The following is a 12,113-nucleotide window of genomic DNA, read 5'->3' as shown; positions in this document are numbered from 1 at the left end:
ACGTTTACTTCTAATGCAGGACTCCCTTCAGGCCAGTCCCGCTCCCTCACTGTTAAAGAATAGCTTCACTGGCTATCATATTCTCGGTTGAAAGTTTAAAATCCTGACTATATCATCCCATTGTCTCCTGTACTGTAGGGTTTCTGCCGAGAAGTCTGATGTTAGTATACAGGTTGTCTTTTACATGCCACTTGATGCTTTTCGCTACTGTCTTTAGGATTCTCCCCTTGTCCTTAACTTGTGACAGTTTAACTACAGTATGCCTTGGGCACAGTCCTTTTTGAGGTCTTTTTGAGTCTGCTTGGGATTCTTTGAGCTCCTTGTATCTGGATGCCCATGTCTCTTTCAAGATCTGGGGAAGTTTCAACTATTATTTAGCAGGTTCTCAATGAGTTTTTCTTGCTCTTCTCATTCAGGAGCACCTGTAATATGGATATTTGGTTGTTTAATTGTATCCCATATCTCATATGGACGTTCTTCGTTCAGTTCTTTTCGTGTTTGTCCGAGTGGGTTCTTTCAAAAAGCTCACCCTCGTGGTCAGAGATTGTTTGCTACACTTGGTCTGTTCTGCTGGTAAAGCGCTCATATTCTTTGTCACTGATTGAAGATTTCTCCTCCAAAATTCTACTTGGTCCTCCTTAATGAGTTCTATCTCCTTAGTAATATTTTCATTCAAGTCACTCATTGCTTTCCTCATTTCTTCAAGCTCTCTCTATTGTGTTGAAAAATGCGTTGAATTTCCTTAAAATCCTCTCTTTAGATAGTAGATCTCCTTCAGTTTATGATCTAATTCTGGAGAACTGTTGTGTCCCTACATTGACGTCTGCGCATCTGGTGTTGTTTACAGAGTGTTTTATTGGAAAACAGTTTATGGTTTAGCTGGAACGCAGGGTACCACTTGGCTCTGGGTGGGCTCAGGAGTGTTGTCTGAGGTCTTTGGCTTTAATGTAACACAGGGTCAGGTCTGCTGCAGTTTGCAGGGGTAGAATTGTGACTTGCACGAACGCGGGCTTCCTAGGGTGTGAATCTTTAGTCCACAGACTGGGGACTGGGACATCCAGGGCCTTGTTCTTGGTGCTGGTGACAAAGGTGGCTGTCCCCTTGTGCCACTGCAAGCCTGAGTGATGTTGGGGCTGTGTGATGTGGATGGGCCCTTCTTCAGGTCTCGCCAGCAGAGTGCAGCTGATGCTGTGGCTTTTAACACCAGTGGCCCACATGCCAGGGCGGGGGACACGAACTGAAGCCTGCTCCAGCCCGGCTACACGGTAGGCAGATGTTATTCTGGAGGTTTGGAATCCATAGACGTTGGAACACACGTAGGTTCTTCCCTAGGTCCGCTGGGTGGATTCCTGTGGGATTGAGGAAACTAGAACTGATTGTCATGGGGTACAATGGAGTCATTACCCAGCTGTCCCAGGGTAGGACTAAGCTTCGGGGGCTAGCAGCAGCCCCTAAACCAAGAGGGAATGGCTCTGGATCACGAGGGGTGCATTAGCACAGTTCCAGGGTTTATGCCCAGAAAGTACCGGATTCCTGCGCTTGGTGGGGGTGGGGTGCAGATTCCAGCCGATGCTGAGACCCTCAGCTCCCCTGGCTAGTGTGAGAGCCAGTAGGTGACTGTGGATTTCCTCTGTCCCCTAACTCTGGGTGGCAGGGGCACAGCAGTTTCTTCCTACCTTGACCTGAGAAGGCAGCCGCTCCCAGCGTCTCGGAGCTCCGTTGCCACTTCTCAAACGAAAGCCACTATCAGTGTGGCGACACTCTGCGGCCTTCTCTGGGTCCCGCCCCAGAAGCCTGGTTTTATTAGCTCACTTTCCGATGCTGTCATTGGATTAAACGGGCAAACACACCAAAGGTATTAAGGAGAGTTTTATTGTAAAGATAGGCAGGACCTACAATTGTACATTTTTCCACGTCTACAAAAACTCTCAGAGTAGGGATTTCTTCGTGTCTGTCGTACCAGCAGACAGATTATTTATAAACTGGGAGGAGGGACGGTCACTTCTTGCCAAACTGAGGCAGAGGCGGCGGCACCTTGATGTCTTGGCCTCTCTCCAGCTTCTTCTCACAGTCCACCAGGTAGTTGACGCCGTCGATGACGATCTGGACAAGCTCCACCTTTGGGAGGAAGGGATCCAGGGTGAGCGAGGGGAACGCTGGGGAGCTGAGCCCCTGCCCCTGCCGCACTTCCAAGTAGTGTCTTCCTTCTCACTTTCCCTCACAGAATAGGGGAGCAAAGGCCGAGCTGTCACAGGCTCCTGTCTGGTCTTAGTGAACATGGGGTCACCACTGTGTGTGCACTTATATAGTAAAAACCATTCGTTTCATACCTTCTCCCCCACGTTTGTCTATGAGGCAGACCGCAGAGAGTACCCTCGTGGTGGGGGTTGGCCAGATCTGATTCTGACCTGCCTCTTAGTGATCTGAGCACGGAGTGTGCTGTAGTTAAGGGATCATCAGCTAACATCCAGTGTTTGGCAACTCAGTCATGGGCACAGTGCCAGGGAAATAGTCCTTCAAGGAAACCATCAAGTAAGTATGTTAAGATACAACGCTCTCCCGGCTGCTCCTCTTCCATGGCCGGGGAAGGCAGTGGAGGATGGCCCAAGTGCTTGGGCCCTGCACCCCATGGGAGACTAGGAGAAGCACCTGGCTCCTGCCTTCAGATCAGTGCGGTGCACCGGCCATAGCAGCCACTTGGGGGGTGAACCAATGGAAGGAAGACCTTTCTAACTCTGTCAAAAAAGAACAACCTTCTCTAAAATTCATGCTTACAAATACAGTGTGAGAATTAGGGTTTCTACACACTGTGTTTGCTTACATGACAGCGCATGTACCTGTGCTTGCCCCACCCCTCTCATCACCTCCCAAGCAGACTGCGCTGACCCAAGGTATCCTGAACGAAGAGCAGGGCTCAGAGGTCCCGGCGCACTGGCGCTGGAACAGCAAAAGGGGATGACGGAGTGCACTCCCCTGCCCGTCGTCTCCATGCACAGGACGCTGGTTAGACTTTTGCTGCTTAGCCAGTTGACCCAGGGTCTTTGGAGGTTTGGTCTCCTGGTCAGTGCCTAGAGAATTTCTGGTCAGAAGAAGGGCCTCCTTGTTTTTAACCCAGGAATTCTCCTAAAAATCGTCCTAGTGAGGGATCGTGAATTGTGACAGAAGAACAGAGATGGTCACAACAGCCAAGAATCAGGACAACGTGAGGGAAGGGATCACCTGTCCTCTGCTGTCACTCAGAGCATTTAGTAATGAAGGTGTTCCAGTGTGTGTTACAGTACCCAGTGTGTGTTGTGATTACTTTAAGGGGTCTTTTTAGATAATTCTTAAATTATGGAAAGCAGTCTAGAATACTGTTCAGAGTGGTAGCTAGGGTTCTAAGAGTCTTTTGAGACATGTTTCCAGCCTTTAGAGTGGTTACCTGTTGGCTTACTGCTAAGTTACAGCTTGACTGCCATGCGCATGGGGCAGTGGGCAGCCCCCATCACTCTCGGCTTCCCAACCTGGCCTACCCCCTGCCATCGGTGTGTGCTGGGCCTGCAGATCTGGCGTGGCCTTGCAGCCCCTCCCTCCCTCCAGGTCTGCCCCGAGCCTGCTGCTGGAGGGGGCGGAGCAGCTCTCACTCCCGGGGAGCTACCTGATTTGCCTACGCACGCTCAGGTTACAGGTGGCCTTGAAATGCCAGGATTGGTTGGCTGTTTGCCTATCACCTCTTCCTATAGGGCCGTGCAAGGGCAGTACCTCCGACCGGCCGATCCGGTCGATGTTGGAAATGTCGTACACGTCTGCCACCGCCGCGGTGTCCACACCGCCCGTGCCGCGCTTCTGCAGCCTCAGGTTCTCCAGGATCTTGGAGAAGCGTGGGTCCTAGGACGAGGACGACACTCAGTGCCGGGGCAGCAGAACCCGTCCCCCATCACTGGTGTATCCACTGTGAAGGACACAGGTTGAGAGGAGAGCCGGTGTTTGCTCCGGGCTAGGGCGCCGTGCTGGCACTGTGGAGCCTCACTTGCAGCTGGTGACCTGGGTATTGCCTTCGTCTTTGTCTGCTGTGGCTGTAAGGAGTGAGCGTTCCTGTGCTCACTGAGGCCCAGGAGGCCGGGAGGGGGCAGAGGCCTCCCCTGGAAGACAGAGCCAGCGTCTAGCCTGGGGCTCCTGTCCTCTGTACAAAGCCACCACGGAGCCCCTTCCTAAGCTCATCCCATCCTGATTCCTTCCCGAGGGTCCCACCTCCCACCACCAGTAACACATGAACTGGAGGACTGGGACCGAGTCAGCCGTGGCCAAGCCCAGTCTGGATCAGGCACGGAACTTCCCTGGCACACACTGGCTCAAGTCACCCAGCTGCAGCGAGGAGGGACTCTGGCCCGACTCCCACTCGTGCTCTTGACTGCTTTTCACATCCTGATAGCAGCTTTGGTGTTACAGGCGTTGTTGGAATTCAAATTGTGGAGTAAATCACTTCCCATAATTTAACATTGGGATTTTGAGGTTTTTTTTGTTTGTTTGGTTTTTTTCTTTCAGAAAGCACCAGGGAAAAACCATTTGGTGTCCTGCGGCAGAACCGTGTACCTCTTCCAGCATTGGAGTCAAGACAGCAACCACTGGCTACAGAACCAGCAGGTAACGCGGTCACGCCCAGGCCCGACCTGGGACCTTGCAAGTGAGGACGACGCCCCTTCACGCGTCCCCTGCGCAGCAGCCTGTCACCGAGCATTGAGTGAGAGACGCGGAGTCTGTCTGACCACAGCATCCAGGAGCTGCTCACATGCTCGTGTTAGCAACCTGCTCGCTCCAGGAGCCACGTGGAGCGGGCTGCCGCCCTGTCCCGACTGGTCCCCCCAAAGGTTTCATTTGGGGGTCCGTGTTGTGCAGCAATGCCAGTATCCGACGTGGGTTCAGCGCCCCAGCTGCTCTACTTCCAAGCCAGCGCCCTGCTCATGTACCCAGAAAGGTAGCAGGTGATGGTCCAAGTATTTGGGCCTCTGCCTCTCATGTGGGAGACCAAAGTGGAGGCCCCGGTGTCCGCCTGGCCCAACCCTGGCTGTTGCAGCCCTACGGGGAGGGTGTCAGCAGCTAGATGCTCTCTGTGTCTGTCTCTTTGCCTTTGAAGCAAAATAAAGCATAGCTTAGAAACATTCAGAGGCCTCATTCTTGAAGCCATCATCCCTTGATCCAGGCCCCTGAACCCTCTCCTCTCCTCCCATCATTGGACAAAGCCCAGGGCTGAGGAACAGGCCGCCGTGCACACAGCAGCCAGGGCTGAGCCCCACCTTGCTGAGTTTGGGGATCCTCACGTGCACTCCAGCCCGTAGCCCCGTGCCAAGGTTCGAAGGGCAGGTCAGAATGTAGCCCAGGCGCTCATTCCACATGAACTCCCAGCCTCGTTCCTGGATCAGCCGCTCCACCTGCAGGGGAACAGGGAACACAAGGCCGAGCGTCCCGGGGTCCATTCTCTCAGCAAAGCCCCGGGCACCCTGTTTGCTGTGAACAGAGCATGGCACTGCCCCGTCAGCACATCAACAGGGCCCGACTAAACGGGACGCTGCCTGGAGGCCTGGAACACAGGGCCTTGCACACACGAAGCGCTGCGCGGCAGCTGGTGTGAACCTGAATGTGGACGGATCCTATCAGAGACTGTCTCTGCTCGACATGGCCAAGGGCAACACGCAAGGAAGGCGGAGAGCCAGTGACCCCCAGACTTGCCCAGTGCAGGGTGGACTCTGGGGGCAAGCATCAGGGCTTTCTGATGACGACGCACCCCGCTGCAAATGCCTTTCCCAGGAGTGCAGGGCTCCCCCGACGGGGCGCTCCCCCGTGCCGGGCCTGCTTTCTGGGAGAAAGAACACTGTGTGTCTTACTTCCTTGAGCCCACGACAGAAGCGCTCAAAGACCCGCTTCATGTTGCCTCCCTTCTCCATGGAGATGACCCGGGTGTGGTCCTCCTCGTTGATCCAGATGAGGAACGTCTTGTCATAGTTGTGCCTGGGGAGGAGAGAGACAGGGCGAGGCGCACTCAGTGCTCGGACATCCCCACGGCCTCCGGCTTCGCCGCATGTCCGCCGCCGTCAGCCTCCGACTGTGCCTGAACCAAGAGCGAAAATGGTGGGGCCTCCGCAGAAGGAAGAGGACCCGCCCTAGCGATGGCACATCTCACCCGACAAGGACAAGGACGGCAGCCCCGTCCTCAGGGCGGGCGGCGGGCATCGGCCTTGGTGAGTGGGCTTGGCACGCTCCCACCACCATTTTGTTCACAGATTCAACATTGCACGGCACTTTTCCAGAAAGACTTCCCACAAGGCTTGGTGTGTCTGCTGTGCAGACCCTGCCCATCTGTCCCCTCTGCTCCTGCCAGCGCACTCACGACCTAGCACGGCAGAGTCAGGGTGCACCAGGACGGCACGTGCATGCCACACACCCTGCCTGGTTCCTTAACGCCTCAGCATTCAGGCTGTCAAACAAAACAGCTGCTCTGGGAGCCGAGTGTTGCTTTCTCCTCACGGAACTCATGCAGACAAGTTCACCCTGCTGCATGCCTTGCAAACATCGCAATGCCTAGGTGCACACCCCCAAGTCGCCTGTCCCCTCCAGGAAGCGGAAGCCAGGCACGCTGTCAGCTGCAGCTCACGGCACCCCGAGGTTAGGGCAAGGCGCTGCTCTGCACGCGTGGCACACAGGGAAACGCATCCGTACCAGATTCCCCGGGCATCGGGCCAGTCGCGGGCCATCCCAGCGCACGTGAGCAAAGGGGACACTGGCTTGTCAAACAGAAAGTGGTCCTGCAGGCCAGAGGGGGCGCCAGGGAGGTCAGACGCGTCGGCCAGGGCCAGCGATTCCTCATCTCAGCAGTAACAGCTGAGCCCTCGTGGGCAGGGGTCTCAGCATGGCTGCCCCGAGAACAGGTGAGAGAAACGGGGATACCCGCTTCCCATTGTCCAGATCCCGACCTGCCTCGGTGCCAGTCCTGGGCAGGGCAGTCGGGCGTAGCTAAGGCTGCAAGACCACTCGCTCGGCCCAGCCACAGATCCTTAACAATGACCGCTGCGGAGTGTGCCCGGCCACTGCCCAGCCGGTGAGAGGGCGGCGCAGACTAGCAGGAGCCGCGGGGTCTGGAGAAGCCCCACACGCCGCTCCTGCACTGCCGGCTCCCTCCTTTCCTACCGAGGTCGGGCGGGCAAGCAGTGATCCATCAGTCACAGTAGCCACCCTCACTGCTCACGGCTGTCCCCTGGCATCACAGAGCTGTGACACAGCTCTGGAGGTCAGGGGAGGAGATGCGGAGGGACCCAACCACCACACAGCGTCACACCGAGGGAGGAGCAGGCTCCCGGGATGCCCAGCCTTGGGCCTTGTCACCGGCACCCTCCAGCCCACAGGCGAAGCCGGTGTCCCTGCTGTGGGTTTGCGACTCCCCGCGGCGGTCAGATACCGCTCACTCAAGTGCGGTTAACGGGCGTCTGCTGAAGACGAGCTGGCCAGTGACCGCCACACGGCCCAGCCCTCGGGCCAGGACGGCCCTCCGAGCTGAGCGGGCCTGTTCTGTCACGGCGCACAGTGCGGTGGCCGGGCAGAGCCAGAACCGGGGGCAGGAGGCCTCGCTGCCCGCCAGGTGTGGAGCTGGGGGTCCCGTGGCACTCACATCATCGGGATGTCAGGGTTCTACCTCACTCTCGTTTAGAACCCGAGTTACTTTTCAAAACACCATCTGGTTTCACCTTCACTAAGGGGTCCTGGCGGGAGACTGGGTTTCGGGGGTCTGGGAGAGCACCCTGGGGGCGGCGCACAGGCAAGGCGTCCGGGCTCCCAGCTCGCCAGCCCGATCCGGGTGTTCTGCACCGGCCGCAGCCGCGGAGGACCCCTGGGCTCAACCAGGAGGGGTCAGGCTCCCCCTCCCCGGAACCCCCGTCTGCCCGTGCCCGCCACTCACGTCTATGAGCCGCTGCTGGTCCTGCTCCGTCATCTCGGACAGCCTGTAGTAGCGGCCGGCCAGGTCCCCCTTGAGGCCCTCCAGGGCGGTGATGGCCACGTTCTCCACCTCCCTGCGCTCGGCGCGGCTGCAGGCGGGCGGCAGGCTCAGGCCGCGGATGCTGCGGCCGGTGCGCACGCGCGACGACAGCACGTAGCGCTCGTCGAACTGGCCCTGGGTGATCTGCGGGCAGCGGGGGCTCAGGTGGGCGTCCCGGGGGCCCTGCGGCCGCGCAGCCCCGTGCCCTCGGTGTGCGCGGGGACAGACGCTCCAGCACCCCTGGTTTGCGGCAGGAAGGGCGTGGCCTCCGGAGAGATGCAAGGTCTCCCCCACCCCCACCCGAGACATTCCCTGCCGCCCTCCCCGGAGGACCCGCGCTGGGCGCTGGACTGGGCGAGCAGCCCCTCCCCTCTCCCAGGTCTCCGGCTCTCTAGGGTGCCGGCTTCACAGTCGGGGGCCCACCTTGGACGCGTCCAGGTCGGTGGGGTGCTTCATCACCCGGGGGTCATAGCCGTTGTGCCTCAGTTTGATGACCGGGTCAAACAGGTCAGCGAACACCTGCGGGCAGAAGGCACTGCGGTTCCCCCGAGGTCCCCACCAGCCATCCACAGGCCGTGCTCAGGGGGGATCAGAGGGGGACCGGGGGGACGAGGACCACAGTGGGCTGGGACCAGAGAGCACCTCTCGAGGCCATCCTGCCCAGCCCCGCCATCAGGCTGGGCAAGAAACCCCTGGGGCTAACAACTGGAAGGGGTGGCCAGAGGGCCTCAGCTCTGTGGGGCCAGAGAAGCCGCCAGCCGCTAGAGAAGCAGTTTCACCCTCCCAAGTCAGGCTGCAACATGGGCTCCCAGGACCGGGCTGCCCAGGAAGTAACCAGAGCAGGGCCTCAGCCCGAGACGGCCGCTGGGTTTTGTCAGACTCCACTCTGTAAGTAACCGCTTCCGGCAGGGCCCTTGGTCCAATCACAGGAGGAGCACCCCACCCTGGGCCCCGTGGGGTCTGGGTCCGGGGGGCCAGCTGTGGAAGCCCAGGTGAGACACTGCTGTGCCCTGGCTGCCCGCCTGGGAGATGCCTTCAGCCTCCGGCAGCGTAGGGGGACAGAGGAGCCGTGAGTGGGGTGGGCTGTGGGCCTTTAGCAAGAGGCTGCGGGGGTCGGGGAGCGGCACGCTGCTGGCTTCCGTGCTGTCCCTGACAAGGCGACACCGTAGGGTTTGGTCAACTCAGGCGTCTGGGCCCTGCGGGCTAACTGGTCATAGCTGGAAGTTCTCAAGCTAAGCCACAGGCTTGCAGCCGCATCAGCTCCCCGGACCTCCACACCCCGCTGTGCCAGCTCAGCCCTGGCCGTACATCTCACTCCTCTGTGGGGACAGATACGAGGGCAGCAGCAAAGGCAGCTGGTGGCCGGAAAGTCACAGGCTGCGTGGCGCCAGGAAGTGTTCCAGATGGTTCTGTGGGAACCGATTTCCCTTTATGGGCACGCTTCCCGAGAAGGCGCAAAGCCGGCCCCACAGGGACGAGGACTTGGGGACTGAGCTCCCCAAAACCAGAGCGCCCTCCTGGGGAAGCAGCCACCCCCCACTACCTCGTAGGACTCTTCGTCGCCTGCCACCATGCCCACGGTCTTGATGAAGGGGTGGCCGGGGTTGTCCACTCCGGTCTGGATGCACTGGTCCAGGGTGTAGCCGTTGGGCGTCACCTTGTTACGGAGCTTGGCGTAGATGGAGGGGGTGAGGCACTCGGCCATGCAGTTGTTGTGCTTGCGCAGGTCCGGGTAGTCCGCACTGCGAGGGGACAGCCGTCAGCCAGCAGCCCAGCGCGGGAGGAGCCTGGAAGGACCTGGCTCCTGCCCCCTCCCCGCCCCCCGGGCTCGCATCAGCCACTGGGCGTGGGCTATGTGGCTGTAGCCGCCCAGGAACCATGGCTTCGGGAAGTGGCTCTACATGCAACATTCCCAGAGGGGTGTTTGGTGCAGCCATGCAGACACCTCTCAGGACAGCCACATTCCAAACCCGAGCGCCTGCTTCCTGCTCACGTGGACCCTGTGAGACACCAGTGATGGCTCAAGTCATCCCACCCACACAGCAGACCTGGGTTGAGTTCCTGGCTCCTCGCTCCGCCTGGCCCAGCCCAGGCTGTGGGGGGCATTTGGGGAGTAAATGACTGAGGGGAGCTCACTCCCTTCCTCTGCTCTCAAGTAACTACTCAGGAACTAGAAAAACTAACTGCCCAGGGAGTGCCGAAGGAAGGGTGCTGGCCCGGCCCGGCGCTCAGGGATGGGGGATTGAGTGGAAGCCACTGGAAAAGGCGTGGGAATCCAATAGCACCGTCTGTCCCCTAGGTCAGTGGTGCAGAGAGGCCAGGGGCCCTGTGAGTGGGACAACATGGAAATTCGTTTCCGCCGTCATCTTCTGTCCACAGCGCTGCTCCCTGAGAGTGGGATTTTGCCCCGTGGAGGACGGCGCCCAGCAGGGACCTGTCGCTGTCACACACAGGGAGGTGCGAGGCGGGTGCTCTCCCACCCAGGGGCGTGCACTGGGCGAAGACCAGAGTGCTCTGAGCAAACCCCAGCGTCTGCCTCAGCGACAGAGAGCGAGACCCCCGAGAAAGAGGCAGTGGGCTCCGGTCACTCAGCTCCAGCTGCCGGAAGGGCGGGGCCCCCACACTGACAGGATGCACCTGCTCGTCACGCGCCCCCCCACCCCCACCCCGCTTCCCACGGCAGCGCCCGGAGAAGCTCACGCCTGCCGTGGTACCGTGACAGCACATCTTCCAGGGGACGGCCGAGCGGTGAGTGCGGCAGGCGTGCACTCCCGGGGTTGCCTGGATTTGCACGGCGGTGGCGGCTCTGGCTGTGTGAACTTGGGCACCACTCGGCGAGTGGCAGACGGCGCACGCCAGGTGCTCTGGGTCTGCTCCCCGTCACAGCTGCTTCTGACTGCAGCAGTGTGCGCTCTGGGCAGAATGCAGATGCGACACTGCCTCCTACTCACCCCAGGCCCCGGGCCTCTGTCTCAAAGCTGACGTCAGGGTGACCTCGTCACCCTCCTGGCAAGCAAAGGAGCCCTCTGGTGAGCTGCGGTGCCGCACAGCAAATCCTTGGCTAGCGACACAGTTACCCTGAAGCCGCCAGGACTCACCTTGGGGGGAACAGCTTGTGCTGATCCCGGGCCTCGGCACACACCTTCTGCCGGTTCACCAGGTAGCCAGTGGTCAGGGCGCTGGTGCCCAGGGTGGCAAACAGCAGAGAAGCATTGCGGCCAGTGAGCAACTTCGAGAAGGTGCTGGCCATCCTTCCTCGGGTCAGAGTCTGCAAGGCGAAGGCGGCAGTGAGACGGGTTCACCGGCAGGACGGCGCAGGCCAGAGCCAGCCCTGCGGAGCTGCGGCCCCTCCCGCTTCCTTGGCGGGCCTTGTTTCTCTTCCTTACACGGCTTAGGGGAATCGAGGTGGTTTAGATGCTGCAGGTATCTAAGTCCCTGCCATTGACTCCAGCCGTAGGAGCAAGAAAACCCAACCACAGTTTCTTCCTCCACCTGCCGGGCAGACCAGGTGCTCTTGGGACACTGCTTCTGCCCAAGCAGGCACAGACGAGGAAGATTCCTGGGCTTCCAAGAGGCAGGGAAAAATCAGACCCACACACCCCCAGGTCAGCTGGTGTCTGAGCTGGGAGCGACAAGCCCGGCAGTGTGGGAGGGCCATGCCCACCTGGACGCGAAGGCAGGATGCCAGCCATCAGCACGGGGCTGTCTGGGACTCCCCCATGGAGCCAGCACCCTTGAAAATGCTGCCGTGGTCCAAAGTCTGCAGACCCCAACCCCTGGCTCGGCAGCAGCAGACCCAGCACCTCTCGGAGTAAGTTATGCTCCATTTAGGCCCTGGATCCTTGTAGACAACAGCCGACAACAGGCCCTGTGAGGCGCCAAACCCAGGAAGAGGTACGCCACGTGCGCATCAACAGAAGACGTGACCAGAGTTAGACCTCCAGCGGATGGAGGCATCAGAATTGTCAAGGATACAGATCAGCTCTCAATGGATCAAGAACAAGTGTAAGAGTCGTAACTGGAAGAAAGAAACCAGACGAAACTGATTTGAAAGGGACCCACATGGAATTAGTGTGGCGTAGCTGGAGGATGATAAGTGACATGGAAC

General features: G+C 59.2%; 1 protein-coding gene across 1 annotated transcript; it reads right to left on the bottom strand.

Moving 5' to 3' along the window:
• Window positions 1–1,858: 1,858 nt before the first annotated feature.
• On the bottom strand, window positions 1,859–11,271 carry CKMT2 (creatine kinase, mitochondrial 2; the record flags this gene model as incomplete). Its single annotated transcript, NM_001163070.1, is given in 9 exon segments — window positions 1,859–2,118; window positions 3,742–3,867; window positions 5,274–5,408; window positions 5,862–5,985; window positions 6,694–6,779; window positions 7,928–8,149; window positions 8,429–8,524; window positions 9,549–9,747; window positions 11,104–11,271. Coding segments are annotated over 9 exon segments (1,260 nt in total). The 5' UTR covers window positions 11,256–11,271.
• Window positions 11,272–12,113: the final 842 nt, after the last annotated feature.

The sequence above is a fragment of the Oryctolagus cuniculus genome, chromosome 14 (assembly GCF_051225735.1).
Source record: "Oryctolagus cuniculus isolate XC-2025 breed Fujian yellow rabbit chromosome 14, ASM5122573v1, whole genome shotgun sequence".
NCBI lineage: Eukaryota > Metazoa > Chordata > Mammalia > Lagomorpha > Leporidae > Oryctolagus > Oryctolagus cuniculus.
The sequence above is the reverse complement of the archived record's forward strand: the minus strand, read 5'-3'. Positions and strand labels throughout refer to the sequence as shown.